This window comes from Prenolepis imparis, unplaced genomic scaffold (genome assembly GCF_030444845.1).
Source record: "Prenolepis imparis isolate NDT839.2.m4 unplaced genomic scaffold, iyPreImpa1.0 SCAF_10, whole genome shotgun sequence".
NCBI lineage: Eukaryota > Metazoa > Arthropoda > Insecta > Hymenoptera > Formicidae > Prenolepis > Prenolepis imparis.
The window spans coordinates 532736-558228 of NW_028141168.1; the positions used below are offsets into that span (position 1 = coordinate 532736).

Below are 25493 nucleotides of genomic sequence, written 5' to 3' on the forward strand. Positions count from 1 at the left end.
TAATGTCAAGCCAGCCCCCCTTTGAACATTAATTCCTGCTAAACGGTTTGAGCGACAAAATCCGGACTACGGCAACAAATTAGCACATAATTAGCACTAAATTAATCGATAGGTGCGACTTTATTTGGCGTTGGTGGTGGGGCCAGCTTAATAGGGGTCTCTCTCTCTCTCTCTCTCTCTCTCTCTCTCTCTCTCTCTCTCTCTCTCTCTCTCTCTCTCTCTCTGTGTGTGTGTGTGTGTGTCATGTGCGTATGCGCGCGTGTGTTTGCGTGCGTGCATGTTCTGTGGCTTAGTGCTTAATATTCCAACAAATGATCTAAGATTACATAGAATCATTGAAGATTTATATACAGTTATTTTACATAAATTTAACGTAATCCTCTATTGTTACCATGCTTGATGGAAGTTGTTTTCTCACATACAGCCATCGCGGCGACAATCGTTAATTACGCGAAACCCACAGCCATAAAACTATATGTAAAATCATAAAAAAATAGCATAACGTCACTTGACAGAATCAATAAGTTATATGCAATATTCCCTAGAATCATAAGTCGCTATTAAATATAATTTTCGTACAACATATGAATTTTGGAAACTACAAAGCATTTCGTATGGATAGATGAGTGGGTAGATTAAGTGTTTAAAAACGATATATATTACGTACAAATATTATTATATAATTATAGAAAATATGTAAATATAGAATACATATATATATATATATATATATATATATATATTATAGAAAAAAGGATTAGACGAAGTCAATTATGGCGTTCTCGTCAAAAGACCAAATTAAGACGCAAGCAACGTTTAATTGTAGAAAAAAAAAATAAACCAACGCAGGCACAAGCTTCAACCTCGAGTGCGGAACAATCTAAGCAATTGAAGGAATCGGAAAAACGTATTTTAAAGGTAATATGCAAATAAATAAATTTGTGGAAAATTACATAAAAACTAACCTAATACTACTAAAATAAAAAATAAACATAAAATAAAAATTAAGTTTTTAAAAAGTTTTGATAATAGACACTATTTAAAATATATATAGGTATATATTATTACGTAATTTAATTTATACATATACAAATCCTGTTTATTCTGCTTGTTTTTAGCCTGCTACACCGCTTGCAACAGCAACATCAACAGCAACATCTACATCATCTACATCAGTACCAATAGCCACATCAATAATAACACCTGCAGCACCACAAGTACCATCAATAACACAGATTTACGAAGAACTACAAACCCTGCGCAACACATACACACAAAATTCACTAAGTAACATAAGACAAAGGATGCAACAATTAAATTTTAATGGATACCGAGGACGTAGTAGAGGGTGGTGAAGAGGAGGAGGACGAGGAGGAGGAGGACGTGGCCATAACCAACAAGGACGTTATGTACACATACATAAAGGAAATGTGTACATATACAATAACAAATAAAAAAACAAATTTACATATAAAAAAATTTATATAAATTATCCAGAAAAAAAATATATATAGCTTCCACGAGTACTAAAAATTGTTTAGCACTGTCATAAATGCACATATAATCCAATTCCATATATCCGCATATGTCCAATTATGCACATATATTTGCTAAAAAATTAATTACTATTGACTAAGACAAAACCAATATTGCAGCTCCTTTATTTAATATACAATGTTCCGCGGCGCAAAGTCTTTAATTAAATAGTTTAAATCGAGCAACAAATTCGATTTTGCATTTATTTAGTTAGCATATTGTTTGTAGATCATTTTAATACCAAAAACAGCCGAGCAACTAATTTTTTTATCAATTTTATGATATTTTTCCGCGCGACATATATGTTCCGCGGCGACAAAGTCTTTAATTAAATAGTTTAAATCGAGCAACAAATTCAATTTCTTATTTATTTAGTTAGTACATTGTCTGTGGATTATATTTATACCCAAAACTGCCGAGCAACAAATTATTTTATCACTTTAATGATATAAATTCGCGCGACTTATATGTTCCGCGGCGACAAAGTCTCGTTTTTAATCAGTTTAAATCGAGCAACAAATTCAATTTCTTATTTATTTAGTTAGTACATTGTCTGTAGATTATATTTATACCCAAAACTGCCGAGCAACAAATTATTTTATCACTTTAATGATATAAATTCGCGCGACTCATATGTTCCGCGGCGACAAAGTCTCGTTTCTAATCAGTTTAAATCGAGCAACAAATTCAATTTCTTATTTATTTAGTTAGTATATTGTCTGTAGATTATATTTATACCCAAAACTGCCGAGCAACAAATTATTTTATCACTTTAATGATATAAATTCGCGCGACTCCTATGTTCCGCGGCGACAAAGTCTCGTTTCTAATCAGTTTAAATCGAGCAACAAATTCAATTTCTTATTTATTTAGTTAGTATATTGTCTGTAGATTATATTTATACCCAAAACTGCCGAGCAACAAATTATTTTATCACATTAATGATATAAATTCGCGCGACTCATATGTTCCGCGGCGACAAAGTCTCGTTTCTAATCAGTTTAAATCGAGCAACAAATTCAATTTCTTATTTATTTAGTTAGTACATTGTTTGTTGATCATTTTAATACAAAAAACAGCCGACTAACTAATTTTTTTATCAATTTTATGATATTTTTCCGCGCGACATATATGTTCCGCGGCGACAAAGTCTTTAATTAAATAGTTTAAATCGAGCAACAAATTCAGTTTTGCATTTATTTGGTTAGTACACTGTCTGTAGATTATTTTGATACTAAAAACAAAAGATCAACACATTTTTAGAGTTACTTTTACTTGACACGGCGCGGAGCATTCTATATTTTTTTCATTATGGGGGGGGCTAGCTTAATGTCACTTTAAACGTTAATTCCTGCTAAACTGTTTGAGCGACAAAATCCGGACTACGGCATCAAATTAGCACATAATTAGCACTAAATTAATTGATAGGTGCGATTTTTTTTTCACTATGGGGGGGCTAGCTTAATGTCAAGCCAGCCCCCCTTTGAACATTAATTCCTGCTAAACGGTTTGAGCGACAAAATCCGGACTACGGCAACAAATTAGCACATAATTAGCACTAAATTAATCGATAGGTGCGACTTTATTTGGCGTTGGTGGTGGGGCCAGCTTAATAGGGGTCTCTCTCTCTCTCTCTCTCTCTCTCTCTCTCTCTCTCTCTCTCTCTCTCTCTCTCTCTCTCTCTCTCTCTCTCTCTGTGTGTGTGTGTGTGTGTGTGTGTGTGTCATGTGCGTATGCGCGCGTGTGTTTGCGTGCGTGCATGTTCTGTGGCTTAGTGCTTAATATTCCAACAAATGATCTAAGATTACATAGAATCATTGAAGATTTATATACAGTTATTTTACATAAATTTAACGTAATCCTCTATTGTTACCATGCTTGATGGAAGTTGTTTTCTCACATACAGCCATCGCGGCGACAATCGTTAATTACGCGAAACCCACAGCCATAAAACTATATGTAAAATCATAAAAAAATAGCATAACGTCACTTGACAGAATCAATAAGTTATATGCAATATTCCCTAGAATCATAAGTCGCTATTAAATATAATTTTCGTACAACATATGAATTTTGGAAACTACAAAGCATTTCGTATGGATAGATGAGTGGGTAGATTAAGTGTTTAAAAACGATATATATTACGTACAAATATTATTATATAATTATAGAAAATATGTAAATATAGAATACATATATATATATATATATATATATATATATTATAGAAAAAAGGATTAGACGAAGTCAATTATGGCGTTCTCGTCAAAAGACCAAATTAAGACGCAAGCAACGTTTAATTGTAGAAAAAAAAAATAAACCAACGCAGGCACAAGCTTCAACCTCGAGTGCGGAACAATCTAAGCAATTGAAGGAATCGGAAAAACGTATTTTAAAGGTAATATGCAAATAAATAAATTTGTGGAAAATTACATAAAAACTAACCTAATACTACTAAAATAAAAAATAAACATAAAATAAAAATTAAGTTTTTAAAAAGTTTTGATAATAGACACTATTTAAAATATATATAGGTATATATTATTACGTAATTTAATTTATACATATACAAATCCTGTTTATTCTGCTTGTTTTTAGCCTGCTACACCGCTTGCAACAGCAACATCAACAGCAACATCTACATCATCTACATCAGTACCAATAGCCACATCAATAATAACACCTGCAGCACCACAAGTACCATCAATAACACAGATTTACGAAGAACTACAAACCCTGCGCAACACATACACACAAAATTCACTAAGTAACATAAGACAAAGGATGCAACAATTAAATTTTAATGGATACCGAGGACGTAGTAGAGGGTGGTGAAGAGGAGGAGGACGAGGAGGAGGAGGACGTGGCCATAACCAACAAGGACGTTATGTACACATACATAAAGGAAATGTGTACATATACAATAACAAATAAAAAAACAAATTTACATATAAAAAAATTTATATAAATTATCCAGAAAAAAAATATATATAGCTTCCACGAGTACTAAAAATTGTTTAGCACTGTCATAAATGCACATATAATCCAATTCCATATATCCGCATATGTCCAATTATGCACATATATTTGCTAAAAAATTAATTACTATTGACTAAGACAAAACCAATATTGCAGCTCCTTTATTTAATATACAATGTTCCGCGGCGCAAAGTCTTTAATTAAATAGTTTAAATCGAGCAACAAATTCGATTTTGCATTTATTTAGTTAGCATATTGTTTGTAGATCATTTTAATACCAAAAACAGCCGAGCAACTAATTTTTTTATCAATTTTATGATATTTTTCCGCGCGACATATATGTTCCGCGGCGACAAAGTCTTTAATTAAATAGTTTAAATCGAGCAACAAATTCAATTTCTTATTTATTTAGTTAGTACATTGTCTGTGGATTATATTGATGCCCAAAACTGCCGAGCAACAAATTATTTTATCACTTTAATGATATAAATTCGCGCGACTTATATGTTCCGCGGCGACAAAGTCTCGTTTTTAATCAGTTTAAATCGAGCAACAAATTCAATTTCTTATTTATTTAGTTAGTACATTGTCTGTAGATTATATTTATACCCAAAACTGCCGAGCAACAAATTATTTTATCACTTTAATGATATAAATTCGCGCGACTCCTATGTTCCGCGGCGACAAAGTCTCGTTTCTAATCAGTTTAAATCGAGCAACAAATTCAATTTCTTATTTATTTAGTTAGTATATTGTCTGTAGATTATATTTATACCCAAAACTGCCGAGCAACAAATTATTTTATCACATTAATGATATAAATTCGCGCGACTCATATGTTCCGCGGCGACAAAGTCTCGTTTCTAATCAGTTTAAATCGAGCAACAAATTCAATTTCTTATTTATTTAGTTAGTACATTGTTTGTTGATCATTTTAATTCAAAAAACAGCCGACTAACTAATTTTTTTATCAATTTTATGATATTTTTCCGCGCGACATATATGTTCCGCGGCGACAAAGTCTTTAATTAAATAGTTTAAATCGAGCAACAAATTCAGTTTTGCATTTATTTGGTTAGTACACTGTCTGTAGATTATTTTGATACTAAAAACAAAAGATCAACACATTTTTAGAGTTACTTTTACTTGACACGGCGCGGAGCATTCTATATTTTTTTCATTATGGGGGGGGCTAGCTTAATGTCACTTTAAACGTTAATTCCTGCTAAACTGTTTGAGCGACAAAATCCGGACTACGGCATCAAATTAGCACATAATTAGCACTAAATTAATTGATAGGTGCGATTTTTTTTTCACTATGGGGGGGCTAGCTTAATGTCAAGCCAGCCCCCCTTTGAACATTAATTCCTGCTAAACGGTTTGAGCGACAAAATCCGGACTACGGCAACAAATTAGCACATAATTAGCACTAAATTAATCGATAGGTGCGACTTTATTTGGCGTTGGTGGTGGGGCCAGCTTAATAGGGGTCTCTCTCTCTCTCTCTCTCTCTCTCTCTCTCTCTCTCTCTCTCTCTCTCTCTCTCTCTCTCTCTCTCTCTCTCTGTGTGTGTGTGTGTGTGTGTGTCATGTGCGTATGCGCGCGTGTGTTTGCGTGCGTGCATGTTCTGTGGCTTAGTGCTTAATATTCCAACAAATGATCTAAGATTACATAGAATCATTGAAGATTTATATACAGTTATTTTACATAAATTTAACGTAATCCTCTATTGTTACCATGCTTGATGGAAGTTGTTTTCTCACATACAGCCATCGCGGCGACAATCGTTAATTACGCGAAACCCACAGCCATAAAACTATATGTAAAATCATAAAAAAATAGCATAACGTCACTTGACAGAATCAATAAGTTATATGCAATATTCCCTAGAATCATAAGTCGCTATTAAATATAATTTTCGTACAACATATGAATTTTGGAAACTACAAAGCATTTCGTATGGATAGATGAGTGGGTAGATTAAGTGTTTAAAAACGATATATATTACGTACAAATATTATTATATAATTATAGAAAATATGTAAATATAGAATACATATATATATATATATATATATATATATATTATAGAAAAAAGGATTAGACGAAGTCAATTATGGCGTTCTCGTCAAAAGACCAAATTAAGACGCAAGCAACGTTTAATTGTAGAAAAAAAAAATAAACCAACGCAGGCACAAGCTTCAACCTCGAGTGCGGAACAATCTAAGCAATTGAAGGAATCGGAAAAACGTATTTTAAAGGTAATATGCAAATAAATAAATTTGTGGAAAATTACATAAAAACTAACCTAATACTACTAAAATAAAAAATAAACATAAAATAAAAATTAAGTTTTTAAAAAGTTTTGATAATAGACACTATTTAAAATATATATAGGTATATATTATTACGTAATTTAATTTATACATATACAAATCCTGTTTATTCTGCTTGTTTTTAGCCTGCTACACCGCTTGCAACAGCAACATCAACAGCAACATCTACATCATCTACATCAGTACCAATAGCCACATCAATAATAACACCTGCAGCACCACAAGTACCATCAATAACACAGATTTACGAAGAACTACAAACCCTGCGCAACACATACACACAAAATTCACTAAGTAACATAAGACAAAGGATGCAACAATTAAATTTTAATGGATACCGAGGACGTAGTAGAGGGTGGTGAAGAGGAGGAGGACGAGGAGGAGGAGGACGTGGCCATAACCAACAAGGACGTTATGTACACATACATAAAGGAAATGTGTACATATACAATAACAAATAAAAAAACAAATTTACATATAAAAAAATTTATATAAATTATCCAGAAAAAAAATATATATAGCTTCCACGAGTACTAAAAATTGTTTAGCACTGTCATAAATGCACATATAATCCAATTCCATATATCCGCATATGTCCAATTATGCACATATATTTGCTAAAAAATTAATTACTATTGACTAAGACAAAACCAATATTGCAGCTCCTTTATTTAATATACAATGTTCCGCGGCGCAAAGTCTTTAATTAAATAGTTTAAATCGAGCAACAAATTCGATTTTGCATTTATTTAGTTAGCATATTGTTTGTAGATCATTTTAATACCAAAAACAGCCGAGCAACTAATTTTTTTATCAATTTTATGATATTTTTCCGCGCGACATATATGTTCCGCGGCGACAAAGTCTTTAATTAAATAGTTTAAATCGAGCAACAAATTCAATTTCTTATTTATTTAGTTAGTACATTGTCTGTGGATTATATTTATACCCAAAACTGCCGAGCAACAAATTATTTTATCACTTTAATGATATAAATTCGCGCGACTTATATGTTCCGCGGCGACAAAGTCTCGTTTTTAATCAGTTTAAATCGAGCAACAAATTCAATTTCTTATTTATTTAGTTAGTACATTGTCTGTAGATTATATTTATACCCAAAACTGCCGAGCAACAAATTATTTTATCACTTTAATGATATAAATTCGCGCGACTCATATGTTCCGCGGCGACAAAGTCTCGTTTCTAATCAGTTTAAATCGAGCAACAAATTCAATTTCTTATTTATTTAGTTAGTATATTGTCTGTAGATTATATTTATACCCAAAACTGCCGAGCAACAAATTATTTTATCACTTTAATGATATAAATTCGCGCGACTCCTATGTTCCGCGGCGACAAAGTCTCGTTTCTAATCAGTTTAAATCGAGCAACAAATTCAATTTCTTATTTATTTAGTTAGTATATTGTCTGTAGATTATATTTATACCCAAAACTGCCGAGCAACAAATTATTTTATCACATTAATGATATAAATTCGCGCGACTCATATGTTCCGCGGCGACAAAGTCTCGTTTCTAATCAGTTTAAATCGAGCAACAAATTCAATTTCTTATTTATTTAGTTAGTACATTGTTTGTTGATCATTTTAATACAAAAAACAGCCGACTAACTAATTTTTTTATCAATTTTATGATATTTTTCCGCGCGACATATATGTTCCGCGGCGACAAAGTCTTTAATTAAATAGTTTAAATCGAGCAACAAATTCAGTTTTGCATTTATTTGGTTAGTACACTGTCTGTAGATTATTTTGATACTAAAAACAAAAGATCAACACATTTTTAGAGTTACTTTTACTTGACACGGCGCGGAGCATTCTATATTTTTTTCATTATGGGGGGGGCTAGCTTAATGTCACTTTAAACGTTAATTCCTGCTAAACTGTTTGAGCGACAAAATCCGGACTACGGCATCAAATTAGCACATAATTAGCACTAAATTAATTGATAGGTGCGATTTTTTTTTCACTATGGGGGGGCTAGCTTAATGTCAAGCCAGCCCCCCTTTGAACATTAATTCCTGCTAAACGGTTTGAGCGACAAAATCCGGACTACGGCAACAAATTAGCACATAATTAGCACTAAATTAATCGATAGGTGCGACTTTATTTGGCGTTGGTGGTGGGGCCAGCTTAATAGGGGTCTCTCTCTCTCTCTCTCTCTCTCTCTCTCTCTCTCTCTCTCTCTCTCTCTCTCTCTCTCTCTCTCTCTCTCTGTGTGTGTGTGTGTGTGTGTGTCATGTGCGTATGCGCGCGTGTGTTTGCGTGCGTGCATGTTCTGTGGCTTAGTGCTTAATATTCCAACAAATGATCTAAGATTACATAGAATCATTGAAGATTTATATACAGTTATTTTACATAAATTTAACGTAATCCTCTATTGTTACCATGCTTGATGGAAGTTGTTTTCTCACATACAGCCATCGCGGCGACAATCGTTAATTACGCGAAACCCACAGCCATAAAACTATATGTAAAATCATAAAAAAATAGCATAACGTCACTTGACAGAATCAATAAGTTATATGCAATATTCCCTAGAATCATAAGTCGCTATTAAATATAATTTTCGTACAACATATGAATTTTGGAAACTACAAAGCATTTCGTATGGATAGATGAGTGGGTAGATTAAGTGTTTAAAAACGATATATATTACGTACAAATATTATTATATAATTATAGAAAATATGTAAATATAGAATACATATATATATATATATATATATATATATATATATATATTATAGAAAAAAGGATTAGACGAAGTCAATTATGGCGTTCTCGTCAAAAGACCAAATTAAGACGCAAGCAACGTTTAATTGTAGAAAAAAAAAATAAACCAACGCAGGCACAAGCTTCAACCTCGAGTGCGGAACAATCTAAGCAATTGAAGGAATCGGAAAAACGTATTTTAAAGGTAATATGCAAATAAATAAATTTGTGGAAAATTACATAAAAACTAACCTAATACTACTAAAATAAAAAATAAACATAAAATAAAAATTAAGTTTTTAAAAAGTTTTGATAATAGACACTATTTAAAATATATATAGGTATATATTATTACGTAATTTAATTTATACATATACAAATCCTGTTTATTCTGCTTGTTTTTAGCCTGCTACACCGCTTGCAACAGCAACATCAACAGCAACATCTACATCATCTACATCAGTACCAATAGCCACATCAATAATAACACCTGCAGCACCACAAGTACCATCAATAACACAGATTTACGAAGAACTACAAACCCTGCGCAACACATACACACAAAATTCACTAAGTAACATAAGACAAAGGATGCAACAATTAAATTTTAATGGATACCGAGGACGTAGTAGAGGGTGGTGAAGAGGAGGAGGACGAGGAGGAGGAGGACGTGGCCATAACCAACAAGGACGTTATGTACACATACATAAAGGAAATGTGTACATATACAATAACAAATAAAAAAACAAATTTACATATAAAAAAATTTATATAAATTATCCAGAAAAAAAATATATATAGCTTCCACGAGTACTAAAAATTGTTTAGCACTGTCATAAATGCACATATAATCCAATTCCATATATCCGCATATGTCCAATTATGCACATATATTTGCTAAAAAATTAATTACTATTGACTAAGACAAAACCAATATTGCAGCTCCTTTATTTAATATACAATGTTCCGCGGCGCAAAGTCTTTAATTAAATAGTTTAAATCGAGCAACAAATTCGATTTTGCATTTATTTAGTTAGCATATTGTTTGTAGATCATTTTAATACCAAAAACAGCCGAGCAACTAATTTTTTTATCAATTTTATGATATTTTTCCGCGCGACATATATGTTCCGCGGCGACAAAGTCTTTAATTAAATAGTTTAAATCGAGCAACAAATTCAATTTCTTATTTATTTAGTTAGTACATTGTCTGTGGATTATATTTATACCCAAAACTGCCGAGCAACAAATTATTTTATCACTTTAATGATATAAATTCGCGCGACTTATATGTTCCGCGGCGACAAAGTCTCGTTTTTAATCAGTTTAAATCGAGCAACAAATTCAATTTCTTATTTATTTAGTTAGTACATTGTCTGTAGATTATATTTATACCCAAAACTGCCGAGCAACAAATTATTTTATCACTTTAATGATATAAATTCGCGCGACTCATATGTTCCGCGGCGACAAAGTCTCGTTTCTAATCAGTTTAAATCGAGCAACAAATTCAATTTCTTATTTATTTAGTTAGTATATTGTCTGTAGATTATATTTATACCCAAAACTGCCGAGCAACAAATTATTTTATCACTTTAATGATATAAATTCGCGCGACTCCTATGTTCCGCGGCGACAAAGTCTCGTTTCTAATCAGTTTAAATCGAGCAACAAATTCAATTTCTTATTTATTTAGTTAGTATATTGTCTGTAGATTATATTTATACCCAAAACTGCCGAGCAACAAATTATTTTATCACATTAATGATATAAATTCGCGCGACTCATATGTTCCGCGGCGACAAAGTCTCGTTTCTAATCAGTTTAAATCGAGCAACAAATTCAATTTCTTATTTATTTAGTTAGTACATTGTTTGTTGATCATTTTAATACAAAAAACAGCCGACTAACTAATTTTTTTATCAATTTTATGATATTTTTCCGCGCGACATATATGTTCCGCGGCGACAAAGTCTTTAATTAAATAGTTTAAATCGAGCAACAAATTCAGTTTTGCATTTATTTGGTTAGTACACTGTCTGTAGATTATTTTGATACTAAAAACAAAAGATCAACACATTTTTAGAGTTACTTTTACTTGACACGGCGCGGAGCATTCTATATTTTTTTCATTATGGGGGGGGCTAGCTTAATGTCACTTTAAACGTTAATTCCTGCTAAACTGTTTGAGCGACAAAATCCGGACTACGGCATCAAATTAGCACATAATTAGCACTAAATTAATTGATAGGTGCGATTTTTTTTTCACTATGGGGGGGCTAGCTTAATGTCAAGCCAGCCCCCCTTTGAACATTAATTCCTGCTAAACGGTTTGAGCGACAAAATCCGGACTACGGCAACAAATTAGCACATAATTAGCACTAAATTAATCGATAGGTGCGACTTTATTTGGCGTTGGTGGTGGGGCCAGCTTAATAGGGGTCTCTCTCTCTCTCTCTCTCTCTCTCTCTCTCTGTGTGTGTGTGTGTGTGTGTGTGTGTGTCATGTGCGTATGCGCGCGTGTGTTTGCGTGCGTGCATGTTCTGTGGCTTAGTGCTTAATATTCCAACAAATGATCTAAGATTACATAGAATCATTGAAGATTTATATACAGTTATTTTACATAAATTTAACGTAATCCTCTATTGTTACCATGCTTGATGGAAGTTGTTTTCTCACATACAGCCATCGCGGCGACAATCGTTAATTACGCGAAACCCACAGCCATAAAACTATATGTAAAATCATAAAAAAATAGCATAACGTCACTTGACAGAATCAATAAGTTATATGCAATATTCCCTAGAATCATAAGTCGCTATTAAATATAATTTTCGTACAACATATGAATTTTGGAAACTACAAAGCATTTCGTATGGATAGATGAGTGGGTAGATTAAGTGTTTAAAAACGATATATATTACGTACAAATATTATTATATAATTATAGAAAATATGTAAATATAGAATACATATATATATATATATATATATATATATATATTATAGAAAAAAGGATTAGACGAAGTCAATTATGGCGTTCTCGTCAAAAGACCAAATTAAGACGCAAGCAACGTTTAATTGTAGAAAAAAAAAATAAACCAACGCAGGCACAAGCTTCAACCTCGAGTGCGGAACAATCTAAGCAATTGAAGGAATCGGAAAAACGTATTTTAAAGGTAATATGCAAATAAATAAATTTGTGGAAAATTACATAAAAACTAACCTAATACTACTAAAATAAAAAATAAACATAAAATAAAAATTAAGTTTTTAAAAAGTTTTGATAATAGACACTATTTAAAATATATATAGGTATATATTATTACGTAATTTAATTTATACATATACAAATCCTGTTTATTCTGCTTGTTTTTAGCCTGCTACACCGCTTGCAACAGCAACATCAACAGCAACATCTACATCATCTACATCAGTACCAATAGCCACATCAATAATAACACCTGCAGCACCACAAGTACCATCAATAACACAGATTTACGAAGAACTACAAACCCTGCGCAACACATACACACAAAATTCACTAAGTAACATAAGACAAAGGATGCAACAATTAAATTTTAATGGATACCGAGGACGTAGTAGAGGGTGGTGAAGAGGAGGAGGACGAGGAGGAGGAGGACGTGGCCATAACCAACAAGGACGTTATGTACACATACATAAAGGAAATGTGTACATATACAATAACAAATAAAAAAACAAATTTACATATAAAAAAATTTATATAAATTATCCAGAAAAAAAATATATATAGCTTCCACGAGTACTAAAAATTGTTTAGCACTGTCATAAATGCACATATAATCCAATTCCATATATCCGCATATGTCCAATTATGCACATATATTTGCTAAAAAATTAATTACTATTGACTAAGACAAAACCAATATTGCAGCTCCTTTATTTAATATACAATGTTCCGCGGCGCAAAGTCTTTAATTAAATAGTTTAAATCGAGCAACAAATTCGATTTTGCATTTATTTAGTTAGCATATTGTTTGTAGATCATTTTAATACCAAAAACAGCCGAGCAACTAATTTTTTTATCAATTTTATGATATTTTTCCGCGCGACATATATGTTCCGCGGCGACAAAGTCTTTAATTAAATAGTTTAAATCGAGCAACAAATTCAATTTCTTATTTATTTAGTTAGTACATTGTCTGTGGATTATATTTATACCCAAAACTGCCGAGCAACAAATTATTTTATCACTTTAATGATATAAATTCGCGCGACTTATATGTTCCGCGGCGACAAAGTCTCGTTTTTAATCAGTTTAAATCGAGCAACAAATTCAATTTCTTATTTATTTAGTTAGTACATTGTCTGTAGATTATATTTATACCCAAAACTGCCGAGCAACAAATTATTTTATCACTTTAATGATATAAATTCGCGCGACTCATATGTTCCGCGGCGACAAAGTCTCGTTTCTAATCAGTTTAAATCGAGCAACAAATTCAATTTCTTATTTATTTAGTTAGTATATTGTCTGTAGATTATATTTATACCCAAAACTGCCGAGCAACAAATTATTTTATCACTTTAATGATATAAATTCGCGCGACTCCTATGTTCCGCGGCGACAAAGTCTCGTTTCTAATCAGTTTAAATCGAGCAACAAATTCAATTTCTTATTTATTTAGTTAGTATATTGTCTGTAGATTATATTTATACCCAAAACTGCCGAGCAACAAATTATTTTATCACATTAATGATATAAATTCGCGCGACTCATATGTTCCGCGGCGACAAAGTCTCGTTTCTAATCAGTTTAAATCGAGCAACAAATTCAATTTCTTATTTATTTAGTTAGTACATTGTTTGTTGATCATTTTAATACAAAAAACAGCCGACTAACTAATTTTTTTATCAATTTTATGATATTTTTCCGCGCGACATATATGTTCCGCGGCGACAAAGTCTTTAATTAAATAGTTTAAATCGAGCAACAAATTCAGTTTTGCATTTATTTGGTTAGTACACTGTCTGTAGATTATTTTGATACTAAAAACAAAAGATCAACACATTTTTAGAGTTACTTTTACTTGACACGGCGCGGAGCATTCTATATTTTTTTCATTATGGGGGGGGCTAGCTTAATGTCACTTTAAACGTTAATTCCTGCTAAACTGTTTGAGCGACAAAATCCGGACTACGGCATCAAATTAGCACATAATTAGCACTAAATTAATTGATAGGTGCGATTTTTTTTTCACTATGGGGGGGCTAGCTTAATGTCAAGCCAGCCCCCCTTTGAACATTAATTCCTGCTAAACGGTTTGAGCGACAAAATCCGGACTACGGCAACAAATTAGCACATAATTAGCACTAAATTAATCGATAGGTGCGACTTTATTTGGCGTTGGTGGTGGGGCCAGCTTAATAGGGGTCTCTCTCTCTCTCTCTCTCTCTCTCTCTCTCTCTCTCTCTCTCTCTCTCTCTCTCTCTGTGTGTGTGTGTGTGTGTGTGTGTGTGTCATGTGCGTATGCGCGCGTGTGTTTGCGTGCGTGCATGTTCTGTGGCTTAGTGCTTAATATTCCAACAAATGATCTAAGATTACATAGAATCATTGAAGATTTATATACAGTTATTTTACATAAATTTAACGTAATCCTCTATTGTTACCATGCTTGATGGAAGTTGTTTTCTCACATACAGCCATCGCGGCGACAATCGTTAATTACGCGAAACCCACAGGCATAAAACTGTATGTAAAATCATAAAAAAATAGCATAACGTCACTTGACAGAATCAATAAGTTATATGCAATATTCCCTAGAATCATAAGTCGCTATTAAATATAATTTTCGTACAACATATGAATTTTGGAAACTACAAAGCATTTCGTATGGATAGATGAGTGGGTAGATTAAGTGTTTAAAAACGATATATATTACGTACAAATATTATTATATAATTATAGAAAATATGTAAATATAGAATACATATATATATATATATATATATATATATTATAGAAAAAAGGATTAGACGAAGTCAATTATGGCGTTCTCGTCAAAAGACCAAATTAAGACGCAAGCAACGTTTAATTGTAGAAAAAAAAAATAAACCAACGCAGGCACAAGCTTCAACCTCGAGTGCGGAACAATCTAAGCAATTGAAGGAATCGGAAAAACGTATTTTAAAGGTAATATGCAAATAAATAAATTTGTGGAAAATTACATAAAAACTAACCTAATACTACTAAAATAAAAAATAAACATAAAATAAAAATTAAGTTTTTAAAAAGTTTTGATAATAGACACTATTTAAAATATATATAGGTATATATTATTACGTAATTTAATTTATACATATACAAATCCTGTTTATTCTGCTTGTTTTTAGCCTGCTACACCGCTTGCAACAGCAACATCAACAGCAACATCTACATCATCTACATCAGTACCAATAGCCACATCAATAATAACACCTGCAGCACCACAAGTACCATCAATAACACAGATTTACGAAGAACTACAAACCCTGCGCAACACATACACACAAAATTCACTAAGTAACATAAGACAAAGGATGCAACAATTAAATTTTAATGGATACCGAGGACGTAGTAGAGGGTGGTGAAGAGGAGGAGGACGAGGAGGAGGAGGACGTGGCCATAACCAACAAGGACGTTATGTACACATACATAAAGGAAATGTGTACATATACAATAACAAATAAAAAAACAAATTTACATATAAAAAAATTTATATAAATTATCCAGAAAAAAAATATATATAGCTTCCACGAGTACTAAAAATTGTTTAGCACTGTCATAAATGCACATATAATCCAATTCCATATATCCGCATATGTCCAATTATGCACATATATTTGCTAAAAAATTAATTACTATTGACTAAGACAAAACCAATATTGCAGCTCCTTTATTTAATATACAATGTTCCGCGGCGCAAAGTCTTTAATTAAATAGTTTAAATCGAGCAACAAATTCGATTTTGCATTTATTTAGTTAGCATATTGTTTGTAGATCATTTTAATACCAAAAACAGCCGAGCAACTAATTTTTTTATCAATTTTATGATATTTTTCCGCGCGACATATATGTTCCGCGGCGACAAAGTCTTTAATTAAATAGTTTAAATCGAGCAACAAATTCAATTTCTTATTTATTTAGTTAGTACATTGTCTGTGGATTATATTTATACCCAAAACTGCCGAGCAACAAATTATTTTATCACTTTAATGATATAAATTCGCGCGACTTATATGTTCCGCGGCGACAAAGTCTCGTTTTTAATCAGTTTAAATCGAGCAACAAATTCAATTTCTTATTTATTTAGTTAGTACATTGTCTGTAGATTATATTTATACCCAAAACTGCCGAGCAACAAATTATTTTATCACTTTAATGATATAAATTCGCGCGACTCATATGTTCCGCGGCGACAAAGTCTCGTTTCTAATCAGTTTAAATCGAGCAACAAATTCAATTTCTTATTTATTTAGTTAGTATATTGTCTGTAGATTATATTTATACCCAAAACTGCCGAGCAACAAATTATTTTATCACTTTAATGATATAAATTCGCGCGACTCCTATGTTCCGCGGCGACAAAGTCTCGTTTCTAATCAGTTTAAATCGAGCAACAAATTCAATTTCTTATTTATTTAGTTAGTATATTGTCTGTAGATTATATTTATACCCAAAACTGCCGAGCAACAAATTATTTTATCACATTAATGATATAAATTCGCGCGACTCATATGTTCCGCGGCGACAAAGTCTCGTTTCTAATCAGTTTAAATCGAGCAACAAATTCAATTTCTTATTTATTTAGTTAGTACATTGTTTGTTGATCATTTTAATACAAAAAACAGCCGACTAACTAATTTTTTTATCAATTTTATGATATTTTTCCGCGCGACATATATGTTCCGCGGCGACAAAGTCTTTAATTAAATAGTTTAAATCGAGCAACAAATTCAGTTTTGCATTTATTTGGTTAGTACACTGTCTGTAGATTATTTTGATACTAAAAACAAAAGATCAACACATTTTTAGAGTTACTTTTACTTGACACGGCGCGGAGCATTCTATATTTTTTTCATTATGGGGGGGGCTAGCTTAATGTCACTTTAAACGTTAATTCCTGCTAAACTGTTTGAGCGACAAAATCCGGACTACGGCATCAAATTAGCACATAATTAGCACTAAATTAATTGATAGGTGCGATTTTTTTTTCACTATGGGGGGGCTAGCTTAATGTCAAGCCAGCCCCCCTTTGAACATTAATTCCTGCTAAACGGTTTGAGCGACAAAATCCGGACTACGGCAACAAATTAGCACATAATTAGCACTAAATTAATCGATAGGTGCGACTTTATTTGGCGTTGGTGGTGGGGCCAGCTTAATAGGGGTCTCTCTCTCTCTCTCTCTCTCTCTCTCTCTCTCTCTCTCTCTCTCTCTCTCTCTCTCTGTGTGTGTGTGTGTGTGTGTGTGTGTCATGTGCGTATGCGCGCGTGTGTTTGCGTGCGTGCATGTTCTGTGGCTTAGTGCTTAATATTCCAACAAATGATCTAAGATTACATAGAATCATTGAAGATTTATATACAGTTATTTTACATAAATTTAACGTAATCCTCTATTGTTACCATGCTTGATGGAAGTTGTTTTCTCACATACAGCCATCGCGGCGACAATCGTTAATTACGCGAAACCCACAGCCATAAAACTATATGTAAAATCATAAAAAAATAGCATAACGTCACTTGACAGAATCAATAAGTTATATGCAATATTCCCTAGAATCATAAGTCGCTATTAAATATAATTTTCGTACAACATATGAATTTTGGAAACTACAAAGCATTTCGTATGGATAGATGAGTGGGTAGATTAAGTGTTTAAAAACGATATATATTACGTACAAATATTATTATATAATTATAGAAAATATGTAAATATAGAATACATATATATATATATATATATATATATATATTATAGAAAAAAGGATTAGACGAAGTCAATTATGGCGTTCTCGTCAAAAGACCAAATTAAGACGCAAGCAACGTTTAATTGTAGAAAAAAAAAATAAACCAACGCAGGCACAAGCTTCAACCTCGAGTGCGGAACAATCTAAGCAATTGAAGGAATCGGAAAAACGTATTTTAAAGGTAATATGCAAATAAATAAATTTGTGGAAAATTACATAAAAACTAACCTAATACTACTAAAATAAAAAATAAACATAAAATAAAAATTAAGTTTTTAAAAAGTTTTGATAATAGACACTATTTAAAATATATATAGGTATATATTATTACGTAATTTAATTTATACATATACAAATCCTGTTTATTCTGCTTGTTTTTAGCCTGCTACACCGCTTGCAACAGCAACATCAACAGCAACATCTACATCATCTACATCAGTACCAATAGCCACATCAATAATAACACCTGCAGCACCACAAGTACCATCAATAACACAGATTTACGAAGAACTACAAACCCTGCGCAACACATACACACAAAATTCACTAAGTAACATAAGACAAAGGATGCAACAATTAAATTTTAATGGATACCGAGGACGTAGTAGAGGGTGGTGAAGAGGAGGAGGACGAGGAGGAGGAGGACGTGGCCATAACCAACAAGGACGTTATGTACACATACATAAAGGAAATGTGTACATATACAATAACAAATAAAAAAACAAATTTACATATAAAAAAATTTATATAAATTATCCAGAAAAAAAATATATATAGCTTCCACGAGTACTAAAAATTGTTTAGCACTGTCATAAATGCACATATAATCCAATTCCATATATCCGCATATGTCCAATTATGCACATATATTTGCTAAAAAATTAATTACTATTGACTAAGACAAAACCAATATTGCAGCTCCTTTATTTAATATACAATGTTCCGCGGCGCAAAGTCTTTAATTAAATAGTTTAAATCGAGCAACAAATTCGATTTTGCATTTATTTAGTTAGCATATTGTTTGTAGATCATTTTAATACCAAAAACAGCCGAGCAACTAATTTTTTTATCAATTTTATGATATTTTTCCGCGCGACATATATGTTCCGCGGCGACAAAGTCTTTAATTAAATAGTTTAAATCGAGCAACAAATTCAATTTCTTATTTATTTAGTTAGTACATTGTCTGTGGATTATATTTATACCCAAAACTGCCGAGCAACAAATTATTTTATCACTTTAATGATATAAATTCGCGCGACTTATATGTTCCGCGGCGACAAAGTCTCGTTTTTAATCAGTTTAAATCGAGCAACAAATTCAATTTCTTATTTATTTAGTTAGTACATTGTCTGTAGATTATATTTATACCCAAAACTGCCGAGCAACAAATTATTTTATCACTTTAATGATATAAATTCGCGCGACTCATATGTTCCGCGGCGACAAAGTCTCGTTTCTAATCAGTTTAAATCGAGCAACAAATTCAATTTCTTATTTATTTAGTTAGTATATTGTCTGTAGATTATATTTATACCCAAAACTGCCGAGCAACAAATTATTTTATCACTTTAATGATATAAATTCGCGCGACTCCTATGTTCCGCGGCGACAAAGTCTCGTTTCTAATCAGTTTAAATCGAGCAACAAATTCAATTTCTTATTTATTTAGTTAGTATATTGTCTGTAGATTATATTTATACCCAAAACTGCCGAGCAACAAATTATTTTATCACATTAATGATATAAATTCGCGCGACTCATATGTTCCGCGGCGACAAAGTCTCGTTTCTAATCAGTTTAAATCGAGCAACAAATTCAATTTCTTATTTATTTAGTTAGTACATTGTTTGTTGATCATTTTAATACAAAAAACAGCCGACTAACTAATTTTTTTATCAATTTTATGATATTTTTCCGCGCGACATATATGTTCCGCGGCGACAAAGTCTTTAATTAAATAGTTTAAATCGAGCAACAAATTCAGTTTTGCATTTATTTGGTTAGTACACTGTCTGTAGATTATTTTGATACTAAAAACAAAAGATCAACACATTTTTAGAGTTACTTTTACTTGACACGGCGCGGAGCATTCTATATTTTTTTCATTATGGGGGGGGCTAGCTTAATGTCACTTTAAACGTTAATTCCTGCTAAACTGTTTGAGCGACAAAATCCGGACTACGGCATCAAATTAGCACATAATTAGCACTAAATTAATTGATAGGTGCGATTTTTTTTTCACTATGGGGGGGCTAGCTTAATGTCAAGCCAGCCCCCCTTTGAACATTAATTCCTGCTAAACGGTTTGAGCGACAAAATCCGGACTACGGCAACAAATTAGCACATAATTAGCACTAAATTAATCGATAGGTGCGACTTTATTTGGCGTTGGTGGTGGGGCCAGCTTAATAGGGGTTAAATTTGCGCGACTTATATGTTCCGCGGCGACAAAGTCTCGTTTTTAATCAGTTTAAATCGAGCAACAAATTCAATTTCTTATTTATTTAGTTAGTACATTGTCTGTAGATTATATTTATATCCAAAACTGCCGAGCAACAAATTATTTTATCACTTTAATGATATAAATTCGCGCGACTCATATGTTCCGCGGCGACAAAGTCTCGTTTCTAATCAGTTTAAATCGAGCAACAAATTCAATTTCTTATTTATTTAGTTAGTACATTGTTTGTTGATCATTTTAATACAAAAAACAGCCGACTAACTAATTTTTTTATCAATTTTATGATATTTTTCCGCGCGACATATATGTTCCGCGGCGACAAAGTCTTTAATTAAATAGTTTAAATCGAGCAACAAATTCAGTTTTGCATTTATTTGGTTAGTACACTGTCTGTAGATTATTTTGATACTAAAAACAAAAGATCAACACATTTTTAGAGTTACTTTTACTTGACACGGCGCGGAGCATTCTATATTTTTTTCATTATGGGGGGGGCTAGCTTAATGTCACTTTAAACGTTAATTCCTGCTAAACTGTTTGAGCGACAAAATCCGGACTACGGCATCAAATTAGCACATAATTAGCACTAAATTAATTGATAGGTGCGATTTTTTTTTCACTATGGGGGGGCTAGCTTAATGTCAAGCCAGCCCCCCTTTGAACATTAATTCCTGCTAAACGGTTTGAGCGACAAAATCCGGACTACGGCAACAAATTAGCACATAATTAGCACTAAATTAATCGATAGGTGCGACTTTATTTGGCGTTGGTTGTGGGGCCAGCTTAATAGGGGTTAAATTTGCGCGACTTATATGTTCCGCGGCGACAAAGTCTCGTTTTTAATCAGTTTAAATCGAGCAACAAATTCAATTTCTTATTTATTTAGTTAGTATATTGTCCGTAGATTATATTTATACCCAAAACTGCCGAGCAACAAATTATTTTATCACTTTAATGATATAAATTCGCGCGACTCATATGTTCCGCGGCGACAAAGTCTCGTTTCTAATCAGTTTAAATCGAACAACAAATTCAATTTCTTATTTATTTAGTTAGTATATTGTCTGTAGATTATATTTATACCCAAAACTGCCGAGCAACAAATTATATTATCACTTTAATGATATAAATTGGCGCGACTCATATGTTCCGCGGCGACAAAGTCTCGTTTCTAATCAGTTTAAATCGAGCAACAAATTCAATTTCTTATTTATTTAGTTAGTATATTGTCTGTAGATTATATTTATACCCAAAACTGCCGAGCAACAAATTATTTTATCACTTTAATGATATAAATTCGCGCGACTCCTATGTTCCGCGGCGACAAAGTCTCGTTTCTAATCAGTTTAAAGCGAGCAACAAATTCAATTTCTTATTTATTTAGTTAGTACATTGTTTGTAGATCATAATACAAAAAGCATCCGAGCAACTAATTTTTTTATCAATTTTATGATATTTTTCCGCGCGACATATATTCCGCGGCGACAAAGTCTTTAATTAAATAGTTTAAATCGAGCAACAAATTCAGTTTTGCATTTATTTGGTTAGTACACTGTCTGTAGATTATTTTGATTCCAAAAACAAAAGATCAACACATTTTTAGAGTTACTTTTATTTGACACGGCGCGGAGCATTCTATATATTTTTTTCATTATTGGGGGGGCTAGCTTAATGTCACTTTAAACATTAATTCCTGCTAAACGGTTTGAGCGACAAAATCCGGACTACGGCAACAAATTAGCACATAATTAGCACTAAATTAATTGATAGGTGCGATTTTTTTTTCACTATGGGGGGGGATAGCTTAATGTCAAGCCAGCCCCCCTTTGAACATTAATTCCTGCTAAACGGTTTGAGCGACAAAATCCGGACTACGGCATCAAATTAGCTCATAATTAGCACTAAATTAATCGATAGGTGCGACTTTATTTGGCGTTGGTGGTGGGGCCAGCTTAATAGGGGTAGTTACATCATGTTGCAAATCCCGATGTATATCTCGTGGAAAAGGTTTTGCGGAAGAAAGGCGATGATGTTTATGTGAAATGGTTGGGACTGGATAAATCACACAACTCTTGGATACATAAAAATAATGTATTGTAAAAATTGTTTGAGATATACAATAAATATATAATAAATATAAAATAAATATACAATGAATATAAATATAATATAATATAAATATATAATATACAATAAATATTCTAGCAAAATATAATTTTATTTACAAAAAATTTAATTTACAATGGTACCTTATAATGTCCCCATGGTAATGTTTCGGTGGTTTCAGGTACAATATACCGCTTATCATCGTACGGACTTAGAGCAATTTTTGTTTCGCGAATGGTGTATACTTTATGCAGCTTGGATCTTATGCAAGACTGCTGACGCGTCATTTCAATATCTTCATTCAGACACCGCGTATAATCGTCGAATGTTATCGTTCTCGCAACAACGTTACTCTTGACTCCTTTTATTTTTTTGGTATCTTTCTTGCCATCCACTCGCAAGGCATACATTTTTGCTCTAAGCCCTACAAATTCGGTCATTATCGCGCCGTTGTTTTCATCTTTCATTAGACCGGGTACCTTTTTATTCACGAGCGGTATATCGTACGCATTGTCCACAGCGTAATCGCTCGTATCAAATTTGCTCACGTCGCGCTTCATATTCTCATATACATCTCCGCATTCAATGTGATATATTAGGCTGTCTGTGTCGGTGTACATTACCCGGCATCTGTCACGATACAGCGGTGACATGTACTCGTGATGAAATTCGTCTAAACATGTTTTGGAGATGTCGAGTATGCACATGCCAACATAGATTGGTTTATAAAATTTTACCTCGAGTTTGCGTAATTCGACAGCGATTAGATTTTCAGAAAAGATGCTTCTACTGTGAAAATTTGGTTTCGCAATCATTGCCTCTGCACCGTATCGTCCATCCCAATGTGTGATGAATTTTACATCGACACGATTACGCACATTTTCCATCGTCTTGCCAAATACCGCATTATTCATTAATTTGTATAAATTTTTTTCAAAATCATTTTTCGCGTGTGTCCGAAATTTAGTATTAAGTTCGATATAATTTCGGAGCCATGGAGATTGAGTGAATTGTGATACCCGATGTATTTTTGTAACGCGAAGGCCGTGTCGCATACATTGCTGCAGGTTGCGGTAGTGTATGACATAACGCTTCTTATCATATAACGTTACGAGAAGCTTATCTTTCCGCTTGCCGGGCGGTTTGTCACGTGTCGGGCAAAACGGTAGGTCAGTGTGCGTGTCGTGAAGATGTTGTGGATACTCTAAATCTACTTCGAGGATATAGCCTGTATGCGAATCGAGCTCTATTGACGAGATGTTGAAATTAGATACGTCGTCGACCCATCGAAAATCTGCATATGGCAATGGTTGGCACATTGCCCATCCGTATAAATTATTTACATCAAAATACATGAGATATAATGATGGTTTCGATGGATCGTACGACTGCATGTACTTGTTATTAGCATGAGCGTATCTGTTGGAACATTGACTTAGACCGCCGCGTATACCACGTTAGATAAACATAACCATGTCGATATCGGTAAGCAATTCGAACGTAATATTTGTATGTTTTAACATGGCGTCCCATGTATACCCGGGAAGAGTATAATAATACGCGGGGTCGAGTCCATAGCTTTTGATACAACTATCGCGAAAATTTTCAAAAATATCTGCTAATAACAAGACATCAATTTTTAAATACAGATTGCTATATTCGCCTAGCGTTCGAAGGGAGAATCGGTTCCAGACGTTCTCGGCGTGCGCGTAATCGCTCTCGGATAATGTGTCACCGGTCAAGGAACTGTAGAATGATTCGCGGGGCGGTAAACACGTATCTTGCAACTTGTCGACACAGTCTATATATTCGTACGGAAAGACGCCCTTCCGTGTTAATAGATTGAAATTTTCAATCGATAAATTTTGAAATTCCGAATGTAAAATTATGAGTTTGTCTTTATCCAAAAAAGATGCCAATTTATCGAAACTTGTCGTGAGAAATTTATATGAATCGATGAATCGTAATTTTATGCAAGCTTGCCAATCTTTGTCATCGTTGGTACTATTGACAGTTTTTGTGAATGATATATATTTTTCTTTAGTTATCGGAAGTAATTCAATGCTCCCTTCAAACGCTGTAGCTATATCCTCGATAATGAAATGTGAGTCGTAACCAGATAAATTATGAAATACTATTGAAATACAAAAAGAGTTTTTATAATTTAGATTGCAATTTGAATGCGCGGGACCTCAGTACCGGCCAGTCAGCTGGCAATGATCGCGTACGCGTGTATCATCTTGCGCAAACGATTTTTCGCAAATGTGACAATGCGTTGCGCTATGAAATTTTTCCCGCTCGTTTGATGTTAAATTTACCATGGGGAAGTTTGTTATTAAAATATTCTT

The 25493-nt window shown here is 33.0% G+C and overlaps 1 protein-coding gene across 1 annotated transcript; it reads right to left on the reverse strand.

Moving 5' to 3' along the window:
• Positions 1-23276: 23276 nt before the first annotated feature.
• LOC145942144 (uncharacterized) lies at positions 23277-23852 on the reverse strand. Its single transcript, XM_083048620.1, has one exon. It carries the CDS (start codon positions 23850-23852, stop codon positions 23277-23279), a length of 576 nt encoding a protein of 191 aa, XP_082904746.1.
• Between the last annotated feature and the right edge of the window lie 1641 nt (positions 23853-25493).

Coding starts and splice junctions, on each gene's coding strand:
- LOC145942144 (XM_083048620.1), bottom strand. CDS start 23,852: ATGTGCATACTCGACATCTCCAAAACATGTTTAGACGAATTTCATCAC.